The sequence below is a fragment of the Ciona robusta genome, chromosome 3, assembly GCF_009617815.1.
Source record: "Ciona robusta chromosome 3, ASM961781v2".
In the NCBI taxonomy this organism is placed as follows: Eukaryota; Metazoa; Chordata; class Ascidiacea; order Phlebobranchia; family Cionidae; genus Ciona; species Ciona robusta.
In genome coordinates, this window is record NC_143237.1 from 6454392 (window position 1) to 6480076 (window position 25685).

Below are 25685 nucleotides of genomic sequence, written 5' to 3' on the forward strand. Positions count from 1 at the left end.
TATATATAATATAAAGATGTATGCACTTTGTAACAGTACGAGAGCGTTGAAGTTTCATATAAAGATAATGTGTTACTGGAGATTCTGTAAAGGTGCATTGACCATGTTATGTACCAATGTGTTGTTCTTAAGTGAAGAAACTTTGCAAAATGGCAGTTAAAACTGTATTAGTTCTCCCTCAGTCTATTCACTACTGTTACACTTGTTTAACCATCTAATTAGACTTGTAAGTAAACTACTAGTTGCTAGAGAAGCATGCTGAACATATACAGAATCATCAAGAAATGAAATTCATCATTTAAAATATCCATAACGAGTTTCTACTTGCTCTTGAATACTTTAAAGTGAAATTCATTCCTGTAAAAAAAGCTCAAGAGATCTGTGATACACATACACACTACTGCTGGGGTGGGCAAACATTTGCTCATGTGCTTTTTTTGCAAATTGTTAATAGTTCATGCAGCTAAGTGGCAGAAAAAATCATTTTGGTAAAAATGCATTACTTGTCCATTTGGATCCTAATAAATAGGCTGAATCGCTCAATTTTGGCTTGGAACTAAAATTTGCCCACCCCTGCACTATACAAAGAAACAAACCATCCTGAGCATTGTACAACAAAGTTAACTATGGTCATTCAAACCATAAGGCAGTCAGGGTGCTGAAAACGTACAATAGCCAGGCAGCAGGAATGAAATCTGTCGGCGCAAAGTTGTTAAGAAAATGTATCAAAACTTGGCGCTGAGATCAACACATTGTATAGGCCCAGTTGAAACATCGTATGGAATTGAGATTTTTTTAGAAAACGTAAGGTATGACCCTGTACTTGACCCTCTCGCAATAGACCTTCCACATTTTACCATGCTTTTCACGACAACGAACATCATCACGGATTGCACGGTGCAAAAGGAGGCCGATCACGAATATAGGGTAGAACCATGGCAAAAGGTGGTTGAAACCTGTGAAAGACAACATAATAGATTGGGATGAGCAAGTCAGGATAAAATTGGGTTTTTAGTTGGGCCATAGCAAAATTTCTCTGAGCAACCAGAGCTTCCCAAACTTTTTTGCTAGGAACCCCTTTTAGCCTCCTTAAATTTTACTATCCTTCAGTGCGATCTCTGTACTTTGTTATACCTCTAGTATGGGAAGACTTGATTTAGACAACCCACAAGTAAGTACTGGGTTTGCAAATGCTGTTAAGTGTCTTGCCTAAGGACACACACATGTCCATAGGATTTAAACTCACCACAAGCCAAACTCCATGCAAGCCCAACAACAATCTCTCCCAGGTAGTTGGGATGACGAACCAAACCCCAAAATCCTGACACAAGTAATCGATCACCCCCAGCTTTGGAGGGGGGAAGGCTTTCAAGGTCTGAAAATAAAAATTAATTTAGGGTAACGAACAATGGAAAAAATATTGTCCCGTCCACAAAAAGAAAAGGAATAGAAGAACAGTATAATATAACATAAATTTTATTTATATATTTCAAAACATTACACAAATTTGTCCTTAAAGTAAGGAATGAGCAACAAACCAACAGTTAAAAAAAAACAGTTTATGTTAGTTGTTAAGGGAACTGGTGTTGGCGGTTAGATTTAAGAACTATAAATTTTAAATCAATGTAGAACCTTATTAAAGCTGAATTTAATGTAAAACAAAATATCAAATATGAAGAATTTGATGTAAATGGAGTAAATTAACATTAAACTCACGTGCTAGCTTTGGATCAAATGGATTTTTCCTGAACTTGCTCTTCTGTCGACCAGATAAGACGATCAAACAAATACCAACAACTGCAAAGTAAAATAATAAAGGAGTGAACAAATATTAGTTTTGTCGTTATATCATGTCTTTTTGTTTAAAATATGTTGAAATCTTGACTACGGTGATCAAAGAGACAAATAAAACTATTATTATTAGGATGAGTGGTTAGTAGTGGTTTTAAAATTTACAAATTAATGCAGTGCGGAAAATTTTAAGGTACCATTGGCCATGGCAACCCAGGTTTTACACAACAGGTACAGTGACTATGTCATGGCAACCCACGTTTTTACATAACGGGTACCATGTCCATGTGCCATGGCAACCTAGGTTTTATATAACAGGTACCATGTGCTATGACATCATAGGTTTTACATAACAGGTACCATGGGCCATGGCAACTTAGGTTTAACATAAACTCACATAGTAGAAGACATATGCCAGCAATCTGAGTATTTTGCAACTTCAGTGGATGGTTAACCACATAAGTAATAGGTTGTGAGTAGATGAAGGGAACTATAACAAGTTCACCGAAGAACTGAACAAAACCAAGTCCTTCATTCTTTATATCAAACATGAACGGACATTGTTCCTGTAACAAAAATGTGTAAATGCGTGGTATTAGCCACCTTAATATTGAAAATACCCGATTTTCATAATTTTCTGTTATAGCAGCAGAAAATTAAGCACCTAACTCTCAAACTTAAAAATCAATGAAAAAGTCACTCAAATTAAATAACTAGGTTTTTAAGATTCCCCATATAATTTTCCAAAAGTACAAACCTCATCCCAGAAGAACTCTAAGATAATGTAGAGAATCTGGGAAATCCCCACAACAAGAACCTGGGGTTCAAACATGTTTTTTTGTTCATAATGTCGTTGCATTTCCACCATCACAACCACCAACTGTAGATTAATATTTAAAGTTATAATACGGCTTGTTGTTGTTGTTTGTCTGCTGGGTGTAGCAACCACGCATCATTTTACACTTAAATGTAAATATGTTTTTAACTGTAAGCATGTTTTAACTGTTGTTTTATTGCAGTATCCTGTCTTTTTGTTATAAGAATTTGTTAATCTTGTCAATCGTAATCGAAAAAAAAGAAAGGTTATTATCATTATTATTTAGGTACTGCAGTTACATGCATATTTACTATTGTTATATTGTCAGTTATCACAGATACAAACACTACATATTTATCTTTTAATGATCACTAATTGGGTTTTAGCACCCTGGGTGTTAGGGCAATCGGCCAAGTTTGCCCAAAATACCATGTTTCATGGGCCATGGCGTTCCACCTCACCAATTTACAATTTATAAAAATGAATTTATTTTTAGATGAAGATAGGTATGTATGTATGTAGCACATTAATGCAACATTGCCATATGGTATGGCGTATTGGTTAGCATGACATTTTCCCACATTGAAAAAAAACACAGATATCTTGTCTATCTACTCACCCAAGCAGCCATGCCAGGTCTATAGAGATAAAGCTTAAGATCAAACAAACTTCCGATCCTTGGATGCAACTCACGACCCAGGAAACTGTCGTAAAGATCTGACCCAGTGTTCCCGTGAGGATTTAATTCATTTTCAGGAACATTTTTAGACTAAATATTAATAGGAGATCAGAATTTCAAATAAAGTAAAATATAAATTTAATGATTTCGGAAGATTCGCTTAATTTAAGGGCTAACTGGAGGTAGCTTAATACAGTTGTAGAACACAACTTCTGATCTATCTTTGCAGAACTACAGCTTAAAATATCATTTAAACACCGTTAAGACAATATTTTTGTTCTAATCTAGAACAGTTAAAACCCATACAAAAATACTGCCGTTGGCAGCGCAGAATAATTTTCAATAAAGTTTATAAACATCAGTTTAAGGTATCTTAGCTAAGGTAGGAACAAGATATATTTTAAAGTACATGTGTTAATCCTACCTTGAGGTGTACAAGTAGCACACCTATGTAGCTGACCACTGTGGCTGTAGCAGCTAATGGTAACATCTTAATACTTGTGATTGGAACCTTGTAATGATACAGAACAGCATATGCAGCAAGTGTAAGCACTAGTGTGTACATGGCTGGAATAGAAAAGATTATTCTCATACTCTGATTTATAAGATAAAAAAAACAACTGGCTGAAATTCCAGAACCATATTTCGTGCCATGAAACTTCACCTTTATAGAATAGTAAATAAATTCACAAACCAGCGCCAGTACCAGTGATTCTACTTTTTGTCATGCTGTGCTCATATTACTGTTGTTAAAGCGGTCACTTCACGATTTAAGTATTCAGAGGTGATGTCATATTATATAAATAAATGTGAAATGTGAATACATCCTATTTCTCACCATTTATTCTGTAATCCAATCTTTTGCCACTTGGTGTGGCAGGACCCTTGATAATGTGTCCCAGTGGTAGAGCATATATAATAGCGTGGAATACTAAAAACTCCAACACAATGAAGATGGACATTTGATCAAAATATGCTTCCAATGTTTGAGGGATCATGGACAGCTTAGCCTGTTTCGTGGATGGTAAATTATAATGGAAGAGATTGTTATTGCAATCAGCATTGCCCTGCCTGAGGCAGTATAGTGGTGTATGCCTGTATGTGATTATGTCTTTTAGCTTAATTATGCAGTAAACAAAATAGTAATGTAAAAAACAGAGAGACACTATGATTTGCATGAAATTTAAGCAAAAATTGCATATATATATATACAAGTATACTAAATGAAAATACCCAACTTTAAAAAAAAATCAAGTTTTATAACAAAAAAAAATTTGCCATTTACCACAATATTTTTGAATAAAATATATATATATATGAATTTACCATTACCCTTACTACAATAACTTTACATTGGAAGTAAAATAAAGCCCAAGTCAGACGTTCAAGCTAACATCATAAATAAACTACTAAAGGCAGGAAAAAGTAATGTGCCAACATTGTTGTGTGTGCTATTTTACTGCCATATAATCGACAATTACAATATGTTTAAACAGGATGCAGAAATTACGTCACAAACACTACAAACTTTAAACAAATTTTACTTGGAAATTTACGCAAATACACACAATAGGTTGCTGCCTGCGCTACTCTGAAATATACACTGTAAATATAGATCAACAAACAATGGTTTAATAAACTTTGTACTCTGTACTGTACAAGTTTATATTACGACACTTACCTTGGAAATGGAGCAATCTTCTTTGTTGCAGAAGACAAGAAATGAAAGAGGTAGCAACGGTAATGTAACGTACATGAGAAACACCCCAAGAACACCTCCATATTCATATTGTTTAGTATCCTTTACCACAGGGGTGGGGGTCTCCTCTGCCTGCTTTGCATTCAAAATTGCTGCCTTGGACATGTACATCTCCTTTACCTGCTGTCTTGTGACCATGTAGCCTGAGTCTGGGATTACGGTTTTATTGGTTTCTACCTTGCTATGGCTCTGTGGAGAAAGGCAAAAATGGAGAAACCACAAAAAGTATTCATACAATAAGTTACTGTTTAAGGCTAGGCTATCCTTTATAAAGGAAAACCCTGGGAAAATACACAGCAGGTGCAGTAGCTTTGTAGGATGGATAAAAAAGTTACATTACATACGTCAATACATATCAATTTTGTAAAATAATTTATAATTTCATAATTCATATGGTGTAACTTCTTACTTGTAACTGTACTGTATATGTACGTTTGGATAAGAAACTTACAGCAAATCATTAGCAGATTAGGGTAATACACAAGAATAAAGAGTAGATTAAAATAAATTGAATTAATTATTAGTTTTGTAATTTTGTTACTATTATAACAAAAAACATTAATACCAAACTATTCAGACACCAGTATACCACAATCTACTTTTAAACCAACATATATAACTTTTATTTTATACTATCTAGCCTATAACTACTACAAAATAGGTTTATATAGGGTTATACTTAAGGATATATTAAGTAAATTAAATCTGTAAAATCAACCCATTAATTAAGTGTCACCTTAGTTGTTTTAGTAGTCTTAATATGTTCTTGTTGAGATACTTCCACATCAGACCTGAGTATAGCAGTTACTTTTCTTTCTTCACCAGATGAAGAAGAAGTATTATTCCTTTGATTCGCTTTTCCAACTTCGGTATCCTTCTTAGCTAATAACATGTGTTGTGTACTTGTGTTAATCTTACATAAAAACATGTTTGCTGTGGGATTTGGATACAAAATAAATTACAGATTAACATAAAGCTAATATTTCCCTATAATAAATTATTTTAATGATGCCCTAGACATGTATATAATTTTGTTGAATATAAAAATTGACAATCAGTCATTCAGTCCATTCATGAGCGCTATGTTGGGGTGCATCGTACATTCGTGCATGAGGTGACATGTCACTCCATTTGGAACAGGACTACAGGAGTGACATAATTTTTTAGATTTTTAGCAATCCAGTTTGACACCTAAAACAACTTTACCCCTTTTCTAAACATTTTGTTTATACAAACAAGCAAAAGTTATAAATCTATTTAAATTAATACATATGATATATATATACATTTAATACATATATTAATATAACTATATATATTTATATAAACACATAGGTTATAGCGTAAAAACACACCAGTAGCACGTGTTGTACGTCTACGACCGGGTGATTGGGATCTTCGGCGAGATCGAGCTGGAGACTTTGATCTTGCTCTTCTTTTAAACTCCTCTTCTTTCTGGAATAGATTTTATAAAACAGATGAAAATATGTAAATTTAATCATGTTTAACCAATAGTGGAACAGCTATTCATAGATTCAGTAAATAATTACCCTATAGTGTAAACTAAAGTATTTAGAAAACAGCTTGAGTTGTGTGTGTATCTGCCATTGTATATTATATCTTATGCCGATACAAATAGTAGCTTCATATGCTACTTTTAAATGCTAGAGTAGAGGTAAGAAAAAATATTGAACAGAACTGCACAGCATATAATAGAGAAAACAAATTATATGTGGCACAGTTGGTGAGCGTGCATGCCTATAATCTAGTGGTAATGGATTCAAGGCTATTCGCTGCTACAGTGCTACCAATGTGGTGACTGTGGTCTTATGTGTCCCTGGGCAAGACACCTAACGGAAATCTGATTTGTCAGCCATACATAAAAACATAAAAAAATCCCCCTTAAACATCACCCACAAAGTTACATTGGTGGTAACTCATAAGCTGGCACGAGGTGTATGAAACAGAACACCCATGTTATAACGTCTGTTGTTTTCCTGCTAGGCGGGGATAAAGCAAGTTACATCTATTCGTAACACATAAATATAAATTCACATACTTTAATATGTTTTATGGGAACATCCATGGTTGTTCCATCGTTAAACAAAACTTCAGCAGAATCATCATCTTCATCAATATCTTGGATGATGCCAGGAAAATACAAAGCACTACCTGGCCATTTGGCCATCACTTTGTCACCAGTTGACCATCTCATTTTGAATGTTGGTGTATATTGCCTATTCCAATACTACACAAATATATGTAAAAAGAGGTTTCATGATTTAACGATTAGTAATAGACCAAATCAAGAGCTGATATATATATATATATATATATACTGCATATTCCAATATTACAAAACTGTATGCTAAAAGACTAATAAACCATCGGTAATAAGAATAACAGTACAGCATTTTTAATTTGATGAATCTGTATCGTTAAAAGTATTCACGTTTAATGTCGTTCAAAAAGTTGGCATGTTTAAAAGTGACTAAATAAACACAAAAACATATGAAATACTATTAAATGCACGATAGAACGTTTTGTGGAAATAATAACACGTGTAGACGTTCAGTTTACATTGCGCAGCACCAATAAACCGTCGAAACGATTAGCGGCATTTTGTTTTGCTTCTAAAACACGTGCCTCTATTTTTATAACATTACAATTTTACTAAAAATAATTAGTCCTATTAGTCCTCATATATTATATATATAATTTCCAATTCACTTTTGGAATTTAAACGAAAATCGCTTATTTTAAAAGCAGCAACTGACTATCGGAACTCACAGCAGCCATTACTCCTACACTCCGCCGAATATTTCGAAACCGGCTCGACCAATCAGAAGCAAGCACTGCCCGCGTAGTAATTACGTCACAATCTTCTTTTGTTTAGGTTCAGAAAAGGGAATTCTTTGTAAAATTCCGGTAAAGGGAAATGTAAAACAAATATTTTTAAACTGTACACAGAATATTTTTCACTAATGCTAAATCTGCAAAAGTTTCCATGCCTAAGTTCTATTACATAGGTAATAATTCTTGATTGAACATTATCTAATAAGTAGGTTTATATAAATATTTTATAATTATATAATATTCAAATTTTGGCTTACTTAACAATAATTTCAATTTTTGCCTATAAAATTTAACAAAACTAAAAACATACCACACAACACACTTTAAATTGGCAGTTTAATAAACACCGTAGACAAAGTTTGGTATAATACGAAATGTCCGAGTAAAACACAGTGCGAAGGCAAAAAATGGCCATGTTGTAGAAAGAAAATGCACAAATGGTGAAAATTGGGATAAAGCTGGGGCTGGATTTCTGCAAGAACCTATCAGAACGCCAATCAAGAAGCTTGGTTAACCTTTTGAGTTTTAAAAAATATATATTTTTTTAAATATAGTTTTGAAACACTTTAAACCAAAATTACATTAAATTCAGTTTCTTAAATATATAAATTAAATTATAGTTTCCGAAGCTCTGAAAATCCAGCCCTGGATAAACGTACATTTAAATGGCTCAGTAAGCATGGTAATGTCAAATGGAACAAAAAGGAATTTCAATATTATTTATCACAAAATAACACAACCTATTTTGACCCCACACTATAAATGTGCAAGGTAAACCAAATTACAAAATTCAAAAATGCCATAAAGTCTTGTGCCAATAAAAATAGTACAGAAAGAATTGCAAAACCAAACGACTATACCTACATACTACAATGTACTGAATAAAATATAAAAAAGGTAATCCAATCTTGAATTTTAATTTGATTTGGGTTCTCTGAAACAGGTAAGCCAAATATGCAGTAAATTGCACTTGATGTCAATAAAGAACAGTATCATGATAATAAATTGCGTTACATGGTATTACAAAGTTCAAAAATACATAATTTTTTTGGTGCCAATAATTCATCTTAACCAGTCATATACCTTTACACGGTTTCTAATATAAATACAAAGAAACTGTTTATACAGAACACCCAACATTCTAGTTAGGTTGAAATTATGATACAGCATTCACCTCATCAATAATAGGAATCGATTTATTTTTGTTCTTTTTCAAGCGCCGTCTTCGCTTATGTTTGCTTTTTGTTTTAGTTTCCTCTTCGCCTACTTTTTCCTCTTTTTCCTCCACCTCTTGCTCCGGACTTTCTGCATCTTCCACAGCAGCAGGAAGTTTTACTTCATCGGACTTTGGTTCATCAATTTTCAAGCTAATAGAATCATCATCAGGTAATTGTTCACTGGCTTGAGCAATACCTAAGAACAAAACATAAATGTACCTCTTTAAATAGGTTTTGCATGGAATGTACATTATTTTTTGCATACAATTACTGCTTTACAGATATACTGCTGTAATTGCCTAATCGGGTTTTAAATAAAAGCAGGAAATCACTGTTTTTTTCAATACTTACACATATAATACAAATAAAACATAAAAAAATCAATGTTCTAAATGGGTTATGCATGTAGGCACTTGCTCACTGACTCACACAATACAAATATGGCACAAAATTTTCTGTATTGAGAAATTATTGTAGAATTAAATACCCATTTTGTTTAGTGGCTTGCACAATACCTTTAAATATAATGTAAATGAAACATTAAATATTGTAATGAGAAATGAATTTTGATTCTATTCTCAAGTATGTTTAGTGGATTGTGTTGTGTAATACATAAGTACAACTATTAAAACACAATGTAATGTACAAATAAAACACAAAAACCTATTGTAATGAGAAATTACTGCTAATGTTATACTTTGTTTAGTGGCTTACACAAAAGCTTCAAATAAAACGAAAGCATAAAACATCTTGATAAAACAAAAAATATATTGCTTTAATCACTTTTTAAATTTATAATGTAAGCAACTTGCCTATAATAACAATTTTAAAAATACAAAATACAATTAATATAATACCCACAATAACTAGAAATAATCACACATACCATTATCCATAGATAGCTGTTCTTGTTCATCAGAATCTTTTTCTGTATCTGGCACAACAGCTACAGCAGGTGGTTCATGTTCTTGTCCATTTCTCAATGTATTTGCCACCACTTCTGCATAACTACCACTTATAGTGCTGGAAATGCTGGAATGGCTGGACCTTGGTGGGGTTACTTCTACTGGTTTTAGTTTTTTGTTCGATTTCTTGTCCTTGCTATCAGCTTCTGAACAACTGCTTGACTCGGAGATACGTGGGCTGCGGTTTTTCAGTGAAAATCGCTTACTGTGAAAAAAGTTATAATAAGCAAACTATAGGAACATTGTGAAAATGTGGAAAATTAGTTAAATGTTGTCATTGCCAAAGCAACTTAAAGTTAAGAAAATATTGTGATTGTCAAAGTAACTGCTATTGTATTATTTATTATACAAAGTGCACAAAATACTTATGAAAAAGCATTAAAAAATTGAAAGTCCTAATTTAAAAAAGCATACCTAAGAAAGTATAACCAAGATGCAAAGGGTTAAAATTGTTAAATGCAAAATTTACATCCAAAAGAAACAAAATACATTACATAACACTACTAAAAAAAATCAAAAAAATTTCATAATACGAACCGTGCAGCCAATGCTTGTAAGTTGCTTCCATCCACATCATTTCCATCACCATTGACTTCAACCTCTTCCACATATCTGTTCCTCCAATTCATTGAGGAATTGCTGTTGTACCTCCGGTTGGAGGACTTCAAGAGGCTCTTGAAAGAGCTGTTAGGGATCATGGGAGCAGAGGAAGAGGTTGGGAATCTCGAGTTGTTGTTGTGCTCCGGTCGGTTGGAGTTTGATCTCCAGTCGAGATCCATGTCAGCAGCGGAGATCGTCTTTTGCATCCTCTTGGAGTTAGGAGAGTAATCCATGAAGTTTGGGCTGGAGGGGTGGATGTTTATGTATAAGTTAAGGATTTGGAACAAGTGAGATTTTACTGTGAACTGAAGGTGCAGACAAAGGCAGAGCAAAAAATTGTGTATCCGGGGCTTTTACTTTTAGCAACAAAAGGGGAATTAGTAAAACATGCTAAGGGTAAAAAGTAAAAACTGGATATCCTTGAATATGGCAATAAAGACCAAACTAAAGACTTAGCACCAAAATGGCAGTTGTTAAAACATGATAACTCCAATTAATTTGGTATTTATTCCCTATTTAAAATGATAAATAAAAGTTAATGATATGTTCCATCTCCAACTTCTTGCTACCGACTGTGTAGTTCTTAATCGCTATTCTTAATCGCTTTACTTGGTGGTAATTTCTGCTTACATGAATGTTACTAATAAGTTAGAATGCTAGCAATAAAAAAGACAGTGCAACAGCTTGGTGTTTCACTCATTAAACACCATTCTTTTATGTATCTATTTTTTGGTTCAACCCAACAATTATCATCTACCTTCCTCCATTCCTCCAGTTTGACTTTGTTCCATTTCCAGCTCTTGTGAAAATTGACTCGTTTGATATTTCTTCATTATTATCATCATATGAATAATCAACGCTGCATTTAATTAAACACAAGATATTAAAATAATGTCAAGAATGGTACAAGCATTGGTCTTTAGTTTTAGCCTACACAATAAATAGGGAAACTGTTTTGGCCGCTTTATGGAATGCGTATAGATTTTTAAATTAGTCAATTAATGTTAAAAATATCTTTGTCTGCTGTTTAGTCATTTAACGTTTAAAACTACCCAAGAAGACATTTGTCCTTGTTAAAGGCTATGGGCCAGGACTTAATTGTTAAGGGTTAAAAACTGGCAAAAAGTAATTAAACCTTAAATAGTCTGCATACGTGCATAGACATTCATATTTAAAGTTTTGTTATTTGTATTGCTAAAATTTATGCTTTTTATACAAGAAGAGCTATTTTTATGCATTATTTTTAAATTGTTTTATGACTATTTGTTTTTCAATAAATGAAATGGGTAATGTGCTTCTATCTTAAAACAGGGTACTGCCCAAAATATTTTAAACCCCCATATTAAACTATTACCTATTCCCGTAATATGGTTCGAACGTGGCTTCAAGTCTACAGCAAGCCATGGATAAGTACGTGTGGGTAAGCAAACGTGGAAATCGTGAAGTAAAATATGAAAGGAACTCATCAGGCACGCTGCCTAGTGATCTCTTCACTTCATCTGGAAGCTCACGGTAATGATGCTTCTTGTTTCTGAAAGAAAAAAAATATTATTTTGTATACCTTTTAAAACCAAGATTCTATCTGCTGCAGTGGTTGACATTTTTATTTCTAATCTGTAGTCCAACACTGATAGCTTACATAAAACACCATGTAGCTTTTTTAACTTCAGTACATATTACAGCCGCTTATGAGCACTACAGAACGCAATAAAACCCCAATAAAGCTTCGGTACACAGTACAGCCTACTTTATTAACACTTGAGCACGTCATTGAGTCTAGTCCGGCACCGTGGCTCAGTGGTTTAGGCACCCGCGGCCGCATCGAAACCAAAGTGACTCTGGTTCGATGCTCGACGGTAATACTAATACTAATCGGGGTATGTGTCCTTGGGTAAGACATTGTTCCAACCCAGCGGTTTTTAATGGGTTGTCCAAATTGTAAGCCATATCAAACAAAAATCAATAATGGCCTGACTCTGATGCAGTGTCGCGGCACCAGTCGCATGAAAGACTAAAATGGGCTTTCTGGGTGTTGGGGTAATGGGCCAAATCTGACCTAAATCGCGGGTCCTTGACAATGACCTCACCCATTAAGAATAAAAAACAAAAAACATCATAGAGCTTAACATTTACATTTTCCAACCCAACAGACAGGTTTATTGGTATTAATAAATCCCAGTCTTACACCACCCAACACACCTTATAGCACGTAGCAGATCACGCACAGAGCCAGCTTTGTACGACCGAAACTTATGCAGGTCGTCCTGTAGAGGTTCACACAGATGGTAAATCCAATCTCGGGGAATCCCATTCTGGATATCGTTCAGTGAGTCACGATCAAGCTGCTGCATGGTGGCGCTATCGAGAGGCTCTTTTTCAATACGGTCACTCACATCCTGTGCGATAATGTTTGGGAAATGTTTTAGGTGTAATAATATTATGTCATTAAAGTATGACATATTATTACTAAAATACATTCTGTTTTAATAATACAAAAGCATAACCAGTCTGTTTGTCACCTCAAAAAACTGCAGTGTTTTCACAGCATCCCAAAACAGGGGGTGTTTTAGTATGGTGGCTGATTTGGGTCGCATGACAGGATCAGTTTGAAGCATTCTCTTTATGAGGTCTATTGCTTCTTCAGCACCTGGTTAGTGTTAAACAAAAATAAAGTGGTATATAATGTAGCGCTAGGTGTATAAATTTAGCAGGAACAACATATGAACTATGTAATAACTGGTAGCATACAGTAGATTTAGCAACTAGTAGCTTTTTATATAGGTGAGGATGTGAGGTTTTAAGCAAATTTTGGGATTTCGGCAAATTTTGGTACATTTTGGGATTTAGACCAGATTTAGCCCATTACTAGTAACAAACAGCATACATTACTCAATATTAGTGCATACAACTTTGATACTAATGGTTGGCCCAGTATTTTATTATCAGTTGTGGTGAACGGTAATTATTCTCCCAATTATAAAACGTAATAACAAAATTTGTTCATCATATAAATTAATGATGAATTTGCTTACTTTCAAATGTGGACAACTCATTAAGAGAGTAGTCTCCATTCACTATCCTTGCTTGCCTACTGATGGAATCACCAAATGGATGCTTGCCACATATTACGTAGTAAAACACACAACCCATTGAGAAAATGTCAACAGCTTGGGTCTGAAATTAAGGTGTGTTGTTAACAAAACTAATTTTTGCATATTTATTTGCATTTTTGAAAATATATTATAACACTTTTTTTATAATTTTTTTTCCTGGAACAAAGTTTGTTAAGTGGAAATAAAATTTAAAAGCATTAAAACACATTTTTCAAATATGTATACATTTTATATGGTCTAAATACATAGATATTTTATATGAAAATGTAATATAAGGGTAATAAAATACATTTCTCTCTATATTAAATTCTACATGGTCTAAATACATATTTTATCTAAAAATTAGAATAAAATCAATAAAAAAAACAGACCGAAGCTAAAATACTGGTATACATATTTTTCTCCTTTAAATCTTAAACAATTTACAAGACAGAACTTAACCCACCATTCGATACCGTTTGTCTAAAATCATCTCCGGGGCAATCCAGCCATCGGTGCCCGCGGTTCCTGACCTGTGAGAGAACGACACCCGGCCTGGAACAAGTTTCTTGCAGAGGCCAAAGTCAGAGATGACAACTCGTTGCTTGCCGAGTTTTCCAGGTACCGAGATTAAAATGTTGCTTGGTTTTACATCTCTGTGAACTGGGGTAGGACAATGTTAAAGTTAAATTTTAGTCTTTAAATGATTGCTCCAACCCAGTGGTCACTAATGGGTTGTCCATATTATCAGCCATGCATAAAAAATCCCCCCCCAAAAAGTTTAACTTTAAACTAGAATTCAACGTTTAACTTTAAACTAGAATCTTTATTTTTTAGAAAAAAAAAGAATTTCAACGAATCCTGATTGGCTAGCATATACAAGTGACACCAGAATACTTCATCAGAATTTGTTACAGTGCAACATAGGCTGTATTAATTCTTTTCCCTTATTTGTAGTTATTATTTCGGTCAGAACTAGCTCCCATAAAAACATTGACAACCAATGCTGTGAACTAATTTCACCATGGACACAAAAAAAATATGATGGATTTATCGTTTAAAGCTGAAACTATTAAACACTATTTGTGCAGGAAGTTAAAATAACCAGCAAAAAATGTTTAAATAATGTCCCATACCAATGAACCACAAACTTATGATGCAATTAACTAAGCAATTATGCAATACAAAAATTGACAGTGGAATTTTTGGTTTGTTGAACATTTATGATAAAATGTTTTACCTATCTTCAATTGATGTAAATGGTCCAAACCATGCATGGCTTGATAAAGAACAGTTGTTGCATCTAGTCCTGTACTACATTTGTATTGTGGGTTTTCAACATACTGTAGAATACATGTGTTAAGTGTGGTTTATGCTTATAAAGTACTGCCCACCTCCTGCAGTGTGTTGCTACATTGCTCCAATGCAATGTATTGGAACTGTGCATCTCTTTCCTGTAATTTGTAAAACAATAGCACTGATTGATCGCTGTATAGCATTATTATTGTAGAGTGTTTGTATCAATACAAAGTTTATATTTGTAAATTTAACTCAACAGTTAATTAAACAGACGTCTTACCATGTTAAGCTAGAGCTATATGTTTGTGCAAGTTTTTTATCTGGTTTAAAAGACTGAAAAATTGACTTGTACAATTCAACTGTGTATAAATACATTATAGCCACTCACAAATCTATAATACTGCTAGCTAGCCAAAGACTAAGTGGCTAATTGTACCATTTTGAAGTTTGCGTTATAAATATGTACTAGCAAAAAAAATGTAATAGGAAGGATAACAGCATAAAGAGCACCCTAAAACTCAATAAATATATAAAAATATATAAATATGTAACAATACAAAATAAAACAAAACTTTGCAGTGTTAGCTAAACTAACTGATTCACAGTGCTAAATTACTCAACATACCAAGTAAAGGATTCCTGTAGTTATTAATAATCCTATCCTTAATATTTTCAAAACAGAAACAACATACCATGCAGAAGTATCGTATAACATGAGCGTGTTCATCAGATTCACGAAGCAACGCAACTTCTCGGTCGGCGAAACTGAAACATTCGGGGACCACTCGTTTTACTGCAACTGAACGCCCATCAAAGTAGCCCCTGTAATAAAATATGGGATTAATTTTTTTTTAATATTTTATTCTTTTTATATTGGTGTTAGTCACTAACACCATCTAGTGATCATAAATTTAGACTGTGCAACACTGATAGCATTGTGTATGTTATAAAGACAACATTCCAAAAATATGAGACTTGAATAAGAGCTATTCATCTGAATAAGTTGATTAAATTATTGGTTTAATCTTTTTTGTAACTACCTCAAATAAAATATTAAATTAAAATGTAATAGTACAGTTTTGTCACTTTTATTTACAAATTAAAAAAAAAAAAACTAAAAAAATTCACTTAACGCACCCTAAATATAAATAAAATTATTAAATTTACAAAAAAAAGTCAATTTTTTTTATTAACTTACTTGTAAACAATAGTTCCCTCACTTCCTCTGCCCAATATATCAACTGGATCAATTGAGATTCTACCAACATGAACCAAGCCATGCTTTTTACCATTTGATATGTTTGGGAAATTTAAACTTGGTTTCTGAAAACACATATAGAAAGTAATGAGAAATGTAGAAAGTATATATAGTAGGGTGGGGAAAGATGGGACACCTTTTTATACCATTTTCTCGCCCCATATGGTAGTAAACAAAGAAAAATTAAAGATTTCTAAAGCCGTATCCTCAGGACTCCCATAGACAGTTGTAACTTAAAACACGATGTGCTAAAAGTGTCCCATCTTTCCCCGAAAAATAAAAAAATTTGTATGAATAGAAATTCTTTGTGATATAAAGGTACCAAAGTTTAGAAACAAAGCAGTTCCTATAAAAATCAGTGTATATATATATATATATATACATTTTTTTTTATTTTATAACCTTGAATAAACATAGGAAGAGAGCTCCCGTTATAACAGATGTTAACGTTGCTACGATTGTGATCTCATTCCATCGGATGTTGGAATCAGGATCCAACTTCCTTGCTCCATCTCTTCCTAGAGGAGGTTTTACCTCAAACTGATCCCTGGATAAGAAGGTTAATTTTTACCATCAATATAAATAAATGTAAATTATATAACTTTTTGGTCTTTTTATAAGCTGGGTAAAGGCAGTGGTTATAACACTGATTCATATAGATTCTTTAATTTTGGTCTTTTTTATACACATTCTCCTATTTTTTGATTCTTTTATTTTTTGGCCTGATTCATACAGAATCTTTTATTATTTGGGCTGTTTTTATATAAAATCTTTATTTTTTTACTTGTTTCATATAGATTCTGTTATATTTGGTCTGTTTCATATAGATTCCTTCATTTTTTGATCTGTTTCATATAAAATCTTTATTTTTTGACTTGTTTCATATAGATTCTGTTATATTTTGGTCTGTTTCATATAGATTCCTTCATTTTTTGATCTGTTTCATATAAAATCTTTATTTTTTGACTTGTTTCATATAGATTCTGTTATATTTTGGTCTGTTTCATTTAGATTCTTTTATTGTTTGGTCTGTTTTTATACAGAATCTTTTATTGTTTGGTCTGTTTTCATATAGATTCTTGTATATTTTGATCTGTTTCATATAGATTCCTTCATTTTTTGATCTGTTTCATATAAAATCTTTATTTTTTGACTTGTTTCATATAGATTCTGTTATATTTTGGTCTGTTTCATTTAGATTCTTTTATTTTTTGGTCTGTTTTTATTTAGATTCTGTTATATGTTGGTCTGTTTCATATAGATTCTTGTATATTTTGATCTGTTTCATATAAAATCTTTATTTTTTGACTTGTTTCATATAGATTCTGTTATATTTTGGTCTGTTTCATATAGATTCTTTTATTTTTTGGTCTGTTTTTATTTAGATTCTGTTATATGTTGGTCTGTTTCATATAGATTCTTGAATATTTTGATCTGTTTCATATAAAATCTTTATTTTTTGACTTGTTTCATATAGATTCTGTTATATTTTGGTCTGTTTCATATAGATTCTTTTATTTTTTGGTCTGTTTTTATTTAGATACTGTTACATTTTGTTCTGTTTCATATAGATTCTTCTATTTTTTAGTCTGTTTCATATAGAATCTTTTATTTTTTGATCTGATTCATATAGATTTTTTAATTTTGGTCTTTTTTATACACATTCTCCTATTTTTTGATTCTTTTTTTTTTGGCCTGATTCATACAGAATCTTTTATTATTTGGTCTGTTTTTTATATAAAATCTTTATTTTTTTACTTGTTTCATATAGATTCTGTTATGTTTTGGTCTGTTTCATATAGATTCTTTTATTTTTTGGTCTGTTTTTATATAGATTCTGTTACATTTTGTTCTGTTTCATATAGATTCTTCTATTTTTTAGTCTGTTTCGTATAGAATCTTTTATTTTTTGATCGGTTTCATATAGATTCTGTTATATTTTGGTCTGTTTCATACATATTCTTTTTTATTTTGGCCTGTTTCATATAGATTCTTTTATTTTTTTTAACTGTTTCATATAAAATATTTTATTTTTGATCTGTTTCATATAGATTCTTTTATTTTTAGTCTGTTTCATATAAAATCTTTTATTTTTTTAACTGTTTTATATAAATTGTTTTATTTTGTTTGTCTGTTTTATAATAGAGTTACAAAAGCAGTTTACAGAAATAGGAAAAACAGAGAACTACATAATGATGTTTATGGATGGCATGCAAAAACAAGGCTTTCAAAGACTTTTTCAGTAAGCTGTGTTACATTTCCCAGTTAACCAGAAAATAAGTTGAGTTAATAAAACTAAATAATGTCAAAAAAGCAACTCATTCATCCTTATATTTGTTTGTTCCAATAACAGCCCTGATCGTAATTTTTGTATAAAAACAAGTCACTGCAAAAAATGACTACACCCATTAATTTATGCGGAGGCTGTTAATAAAATACAATTAAAACTTACCCTCTTTTGCTTGGTGTAATATATCGATAATAATTTTCATCAGCAGCTGATTTATCCTTGTTCTTATTTGGTGGTACCACAGGATGTACTGTTGGTTCAATCACCTACAAGTACAAATAGTAACTATATACTTTAAAATTTAGCATCGTATCACAAATTAATAGTTTCTTGCTTTCAATAATTTAAAATTTGTTCCTTTAATCATATTCAAAGCTGTGGTTTTTGTGTGTTTTAAAATGAACGATTAAAGAGATAATTTAGCACGCCATTTCCCCCATTCTATATTTGTTTCGTATCATTTAAAATATGACACACATACTTAAAAGTATAGAAATCATGAATACCTGTTCTGTGACCATATGCTTCATGTCACTTTTATGCTCAAGTTGCAAAGTTTTAGTTATGGTTGGATTGTAAGCACGTGGGAGATTAACTTTGGAATATGGAGGTATCTTATGGTAACCTGGGTATAAGATTTGCATTTAATAGAATGTATGGTAACACAATTCAGTCACGCAACTAGAAAAACATAAAGGGAGTACAAAATGTTGTTTTTAAAAAACAGGGTGAGTCCTAATCCCTAAACAAAAAAGGGAGTGCCCGGTGGGGCAGCTAGAAAAAAAAGGGAGTAAAAAAATTGTTTTAATTTTTTTTTCTATTTTCTGTTTTTATTTTTTTAGGGGTGGGTCGCAATGCCCAAAACTTTCCTGACTGCGCCACTGGCAACACCATACAGTTACACGTTATGTTAGGATGGCATGGCATGGGGTGATTTTTTCAAGGAAACATTTTTAATATGGATGGTTAGGAAGTGAATGAAACTAACCAATAAGTCTCCATATTGGAATATTGGTGCTTGGTAGATCAAGTTCAGTTGATGTTTCAATGTCATCATCATTAGGGCCAGGTAGTAACTGTACGTTTCTATGTATCTAGATAAAAAAACACGGATTTGCAAGAAGAAAATTAAAATACAATGTGGGTAAAAAATTGTTTATATCCCCTCATAATTTTTTTGTATTTCTCCGCAGCTGTATAATAATTAGAAAATTTGCAAGAGCAAATATTAAAATACAACACAGTATTAGAAATAAAAAAAATTCTCCCCCACAATTTTTTTAGATTTGTTCGTAGCTCTTTAATTGATGGGAAATTTGCAAGAGAAAATATTAAAATACAACATACAATATTAAGGATAAAAATTTTTTTTTTTTCGCCAAACTTCCCAGATTTGACTGCATCTGTATGATTGCCAGGCCATTTGAACAAAGCAAACATTAAAAATACAACATTACTAATTTAAATTGTTTTTATTGCCTCGCAAATTTTAGATTCGTCTTCAACTGTACAATTAATGCGCGAGGTGTTTCTTTTCTATTCTTGCAAATTTAAAACTTACATCAAACTCCACTCCACCATGCGTCATTGCAGGCAGCGCATAAAGACTGTGTAGATATTGACCAACATAAAGTGAAGGACTATGGAAATATAATGGGAAGATTGATTTGATAAAGATATTACATTGTTAATATATGTTTTTAATGGATATAATAATTTTCATAACCAAATGCTGCACCTAAATGGAAATAGTCATAATATATATATATATATATATATATATATATATATATATATATATATATATATACAACAATACAGCAAAAACATCGTATATTCTATGTTGGTTAGTTACTACAACGAAATAAACAAAGCTAAGCTGAGTGGCTGTGCCTAATGTTTCAATTTCACAAAAAAACGCAATCTTAAGATTATTTAATCAAAACTGAAAAATAATTAAAAAGGTTTTAAATTCCTTACGCCAATGTGTCTTCTTTGGGGGAAAATCTTGGATTTCCCTGAAATATTGAATCCCAATACATGACCTTCCCATTAGCTTGCTGCATCAGGTAAGTCATGGTTTCCTTGGCAACACTGGTCATCTCTACTTTCTGTAGACCCTCAGGCACCCAAGCATACATTGCCACCACAGGGTAGCCATAATTTTGTGCCCACAGAATTCTTGCTGTAATAAATTCAATAATAACAGTATCACATTGCTAGTTGCTTCGATATATAGCGGGGTGGGGGAAGATGGGACACCTATTTTCTCGTCCCATTTGGTAGTAAACCAAAAACATTTAAAGAATTATAAAACCATATCTTTAAGACTGCCATAGACCGTTGTTAATTGTTAAAATACGGTCAGGATATTTGGATATTATGTGCTAAAGATATCCCATCTTACCCCACAGTACTACATATTCACATTTAAATCACCAGTATAACTTTCATTAAACACCAATAAATAAACAAAAAAATATGTGTGATAGAACTACACATTTTAAATCAAACATTGTGTCTCTAACAGTCAATGTCAGTGCAGAACAAGTAAACCAGATTACACCATTCAGACTTATCATTATGTACACATACATGACAGATGGAAAGTTCCCATATAGCAAATACAGGAACATAGACAAGACAGGAGCCCCATTGATTTAAATAGGTGAAGGGATTAGGTTAGAATTATTATGGTTTTTGTAGTTGCAATTTGCAATTTCAATTTTTCATTATTTGTAAACACAGAAGAATTCTTTAAACAAATACTACCATACAAATGAATTAATTCATACCAAGCCGATATGCAGTAATTTATGTTTTTAGTTTAAAATACCCTACACCCTATGGACCAGCGTTTTTTAAACTGGAGTAAATTCCTCATATTTAAAGTAAATGAGCTATCTTTCAAAATTTACATCAGTTGACAAGACAAAAAAATTATGCCAATAGTAGTACTTTACTAGATATTAAACAACTCGTTTTCAAAAAGCAAGCGCATCCATTGCATTAAATATAACTGATGTAATTAGTTGTTTCGCTTTTTAATAAATGATTTATTTGGGGTAAACCGGATAAGCATCTTTGTTAAAAGGGTAAAGCATACAAAAAGTTTAAGAACTACTGCTATGGACAAAGCACGTGCTTCAGTTTTAAGAAAAAAGTTTTTCACTGACCTGTTCTTCTATCCACTGTAATAACAAACCCATCAGCACTTGAAGCCAGATGTAGCAACTCTAGTTAAGAAAACACTTTATTGTCACATGGTAGTTACTCACGAGGTGTAACTGCCATCACAACATTTAAATTTTGGATGTTATTTTTTAAGGGGACAAATTTTCTGGCAGAAAACTATCTCGGTACATTTTGTTGAAAACACTATATAGGCACATTTGAAAACCATTTAGGTACATTTTGTTGGGAATACAGAACACACATGACACACTAGTTTAAAAAAATAGAAAGAACTTAGACAAAACTAAATGTGTATTGTGTATAAACCAGAAGATTTACAATTTGGATTTAAACAAATCAGAAAGAAATTGAACCACTGTAAGATTAAATTTAAATTTCCAACTTTTGTGTTTAAGCCGTCCGTTACTCCAATGAATTGGATCAAATTTACATACACCCCTTTAATTTGCATACAATCCTCACCATAGTTATCTGAGACTTTTTCATTTGCGTGTGAAGAATAATCAGTGAATGTTACATTCCATCTCATGAGGTTTAGTTTGGTATCAAACATGGTAACTTTGTATTCTGCATAACAATAATAAAGTAAATGGTTTTCAAGAAAACTCAAGGATATTAATATGACATAACGCTTGGTAAAACAGTTTCTTAGAAATATTTACAGTTGTAGAGAAATGTAGAAACCATAATATTTTTGTTTACAAACAACTTGTAACAATAAGCAAAACTGTATAAATATGGTCAATGTATTAAACTATTACCCAAACAGACATGCAAAACACAATTTTTATTTTTTACAAATAAAGAAAGATACAAATAAAATAATACAAATAAAGAATAGATATATATAGGGATGCACATTACAGAATTTCGAATCCATGAGATTCGAATCCTTTTGTATTCGAATCTTATTATGGGATTCGGTATTCTGTTTAATGACGTCATTACACGTCATCTCATATACTATAGTAACAATTTTTGAAACTTATTAATTTTGAAAAAAAATATTTTTGTGTTTGTGGGACTTTCGAGAGTAAACGTTTCGTAACGTCTTTTCATAGCCTGCTATACGTTTCATGACGCAAAAACTACCCAATAGTACAATTTTTGATCATTTTATAGCTCATGACCCAACAAGGCTGCTATGAAAGGGTCAATAAACTGACTTTTGTGGGTAAAATTTCTTTTTCCTATAAATATAAAAAGATTCGAAATTCTAGATTCGGAATTCTAGATTCGAAATAAAGTATTCTAGGATATCCTAGAATACCTAATTATTCTGTAATGTGCATCCCTAGATATATATATATATATAAATGCATTAAATTGTACCATTTTTTTTATTACAGTATATGAAAGGCCCAAAGGGATATTAAGCAGAAAGTCCTAAAAGGATAAAAACATTTCCTAAAAACGATTGCAAAAAAATCTGCCTCAGGCTATCACGTTGTTCTACAGATGAAATAGTTCAGAAGAAAATGATTATCACGTTACACAAGAAATGAATGTAACGTTAGTCTGGATAAGAATTAGTTTAGTTTTAAACTTACCCGATCTTCCTATGAACATGTGGTTTGCACTACCACCTGGACATTTGTCAGTTGCACTTTCAGTGGTAATTACTTGCTGTTTTTCACCGTTAAGGGGGTTAATAGCATACCATACGTCCTGCTTACGACCTGATAAAATATATATAAATATTTTATGCACTAAACTATGGAAATAGTAATACGATTTTATTTAAGAAAATGCTCAAATTAATTTAAACATCATAGATTATGGGTCATGGGATATACATATGTACCAAGTCGTTAAATAAAAGTACAATGTACAAAAATATTTGAAGTCTAATTAACAAAAGATATATATACATGTATATAAAATCTAATAAATTCATTTAGTTTGACCAGAAAATTCACAACACATATGTCAAACTGTCAAAGTATATATATATACTCATAATATTTATTACAATTATGTGAGATTTTTTACCAGTGTACAATATCCCATCTGAAGACCTACATGGAGATGCTTGTACCAATTCTGGTATCGTGAATGGAAGTTTCTAAAAAATCAAAAATCAAATCATAATTCAATCTAATTCTAACCATCAAAGCAAAGGTCAAAAGGTATTATTAAAAACTAAAAACACTGCGAAGAGACAATAGTTTCAAAGTTTAGGACAAATACAAAAGTACCTTAAGTAATTCAAAATTTATATCAAAATTCTTAAAAGTTAAAACTTTATATATTTTTACTGCTTCAAACAAAAGCATGTTTACAAATTAATTGGAAAATTTAAAACAATAATTAATACACATGTTGCTTACAGTTAAACCTTGAGAGGCTGGGTCAAATGCATACAACGAGCCATCATGAGGGTCAGGTAGAAATGTTGGCCTAAAAAAACAGAGTGAATTACAAATCTATGACAGACAAATCAAAGAATGTTTGGGTGTACCACTACTTTTGCTTTATAAAAGTAAAGCCTTTGCAATATTATCTTTTCTGAAAGATTTCTTGGCACTAGTGAAGAATCCTTTAGTATGTTACAGATTAGGCTAGGAAAAGTGTTAGAGGGTAGTTAGGATTTTTTGTTAGGGGCATGGGGGTAATGGTTATAGGGGTTACGTGGGTTAGTAGTTGTTGTTGTGTTTAGCAGAAAACTTGGTAAGAGGCCAGTATGCACACCATGGCAGGTGCACAGGCAATTTTATTTGCAAACTTTTGGTTATGCACACCATAATTTGTCACATGTTCGCCAATTAATCAAACAAGGAACCAAAGTTGTAGCAAATTAAGTGGAATTTCTTAACATGGCTTGAAAATGCACACCGATTTTTAATAATAGCATGCGCGCACGGGAAAAATAACAGTGATAACGCGCGAGATCTGGTCAGGAACTACCATATTCTGCAGCCTGCGGAAGAGCGAAGTGGGTTGTTTACTAGCACAAAACTCTTTTTATTGGGAGTGACAACCACCCCTCTTGTCTTCCACTGCAATCAATGAAAGATTCCTACCCTTTAATGGTGGTTGTGGACTCAGTTGGAACTTTTAATACAGGATTTTCATCTATTTTCCATTTCACCAACCCAGTACGTTTACTAACTGCATGCAGAGTCCCATCAAGGGTTGAAATAAGCAGCAGGGGTTCGCTTGGTAACAGCTCCTAAATAAATGGGTGTTTTGTTTGAATAAACTGTTAAAACACTATGTATTTGAATTTCTATTAGGTATATCAAGACAGCCTATTTTAACAAACATATTTTGTTTTTTATATTTATAAATAAATTTTAGACCTTAGAAGGTGTTGGGGTCGGAGACGTCTCAACAGTTTCATTTTCCTCCATGGATGCAGTTACTCCGATAAAAAATAAAGCTGACAGCAACACACGCTTGAATACAGCATGGAGGAGCATTTTCTTTCAACTTGTGACTGAGGTAATCCAAAAAGTAAAAGAACTCCACCGTAATCAGTGTTTTTCCGAACGAATTGAATAATATTTTCACAGATCCGACATTATACACATTTAAAAGAGACACGGTCGCTTGTGTTGTATACAGCAGCTATAAGCTCACTCGTTCCGATAGGTTTAAGACATATGCAATAAAGGTAGCATGCATTCATTTCTGTAGAAAAAGTAAACTGTAAATAACCGTGTTCTGACGCGTCATCAACGCTGCGAAGAAATACTCACGAATCTTATTGTTTACTTCCACATTGCCCACACAACGCAATTGAATATGACGAAACAAACACCAGCGAAGCGTAAGCGTTCGAAACCAGTTTTCATAGACACAATATATCATGGGGCCAAAACTTACCCCAGAAATAAATCGTTTTATTTAGGTTTTAAAAGTTTA

General features: G+C 32.4%; 2 protein-coding genes across 2 annotated transcripts; both read right to left on the minus strand.

The window, feature by feature from the left end:
- Positions 1–141: 141 nt before the first annotated feature.
- On the minus strand, positions 142–7316 carry LOC149738631 (delta(14)-sterol reductase TM7SF2-like). The gene is made up of 12 exons (XM_089875177.1): positions 7106–7316; positions 6402–6501; positions 5783–5928; positions 4969–5235; positions 4126–4297; positions 3712–3854; positions 3228–3377; positions 2549–2671; positions 2189–2357; positions 1717–1797; positions 1247–1375; positions 142–956 (listed from the first exon to the last, which is right to left on the minus strand). Exons 1-12 carry the CDS (start codon positions 7259–7261, stop codon positions 796–798), a joined length of 1797 nt encoding a protein of 598 aa, XP_089731303.1. The 5' UTR covers positions 7262–7316; the 3' UTR covers positions 142–795.
- A 1598-nt stretch (positions 7317–8914) lies between these two features.
- Positions 8915–25451, minus strand: LOC149738632 (serine/threonine-protein kinase/endoribonuclease IRE1-like). Its single transcript, XM_089875171.1, has 26 exons — positions 25121–25451; positions 24842–24990; positions 24149–24218; positions 23811–23883; positions 23369–23497; positions 22281–22385; positions 21800–21859; positions 20604–20808; positions 20185–20263; positions 19612–19717; positions 19130–19248; positions 18786–18889; positions 16736–16880; positions 16274–16398; positions 15768–15897; positions 15171–15230; positions 15017–15119; positions 14243–14439; positions 13717–13858; positions 13204–13331; positions 12884–13080; positions 12039–12215; positions 11442–11543; positions 10622–10927; positions 10006–10289; positions 8915–9315 (listed from the first exon to the last, which is right to left on the minus strand). Exons 1-26 carry the CDS (start codon positions 25238–25240, stop codon positions 9059–9061), a joined length of 3672 nt encoding a protein of 1223 aa, XP_089731297.1. The 5' UTR covers positions 25241–25451; the 3' UTR covers positions 8915–9058.
- Positions 25452–25685: the final 234 nt, after the last annotated feature.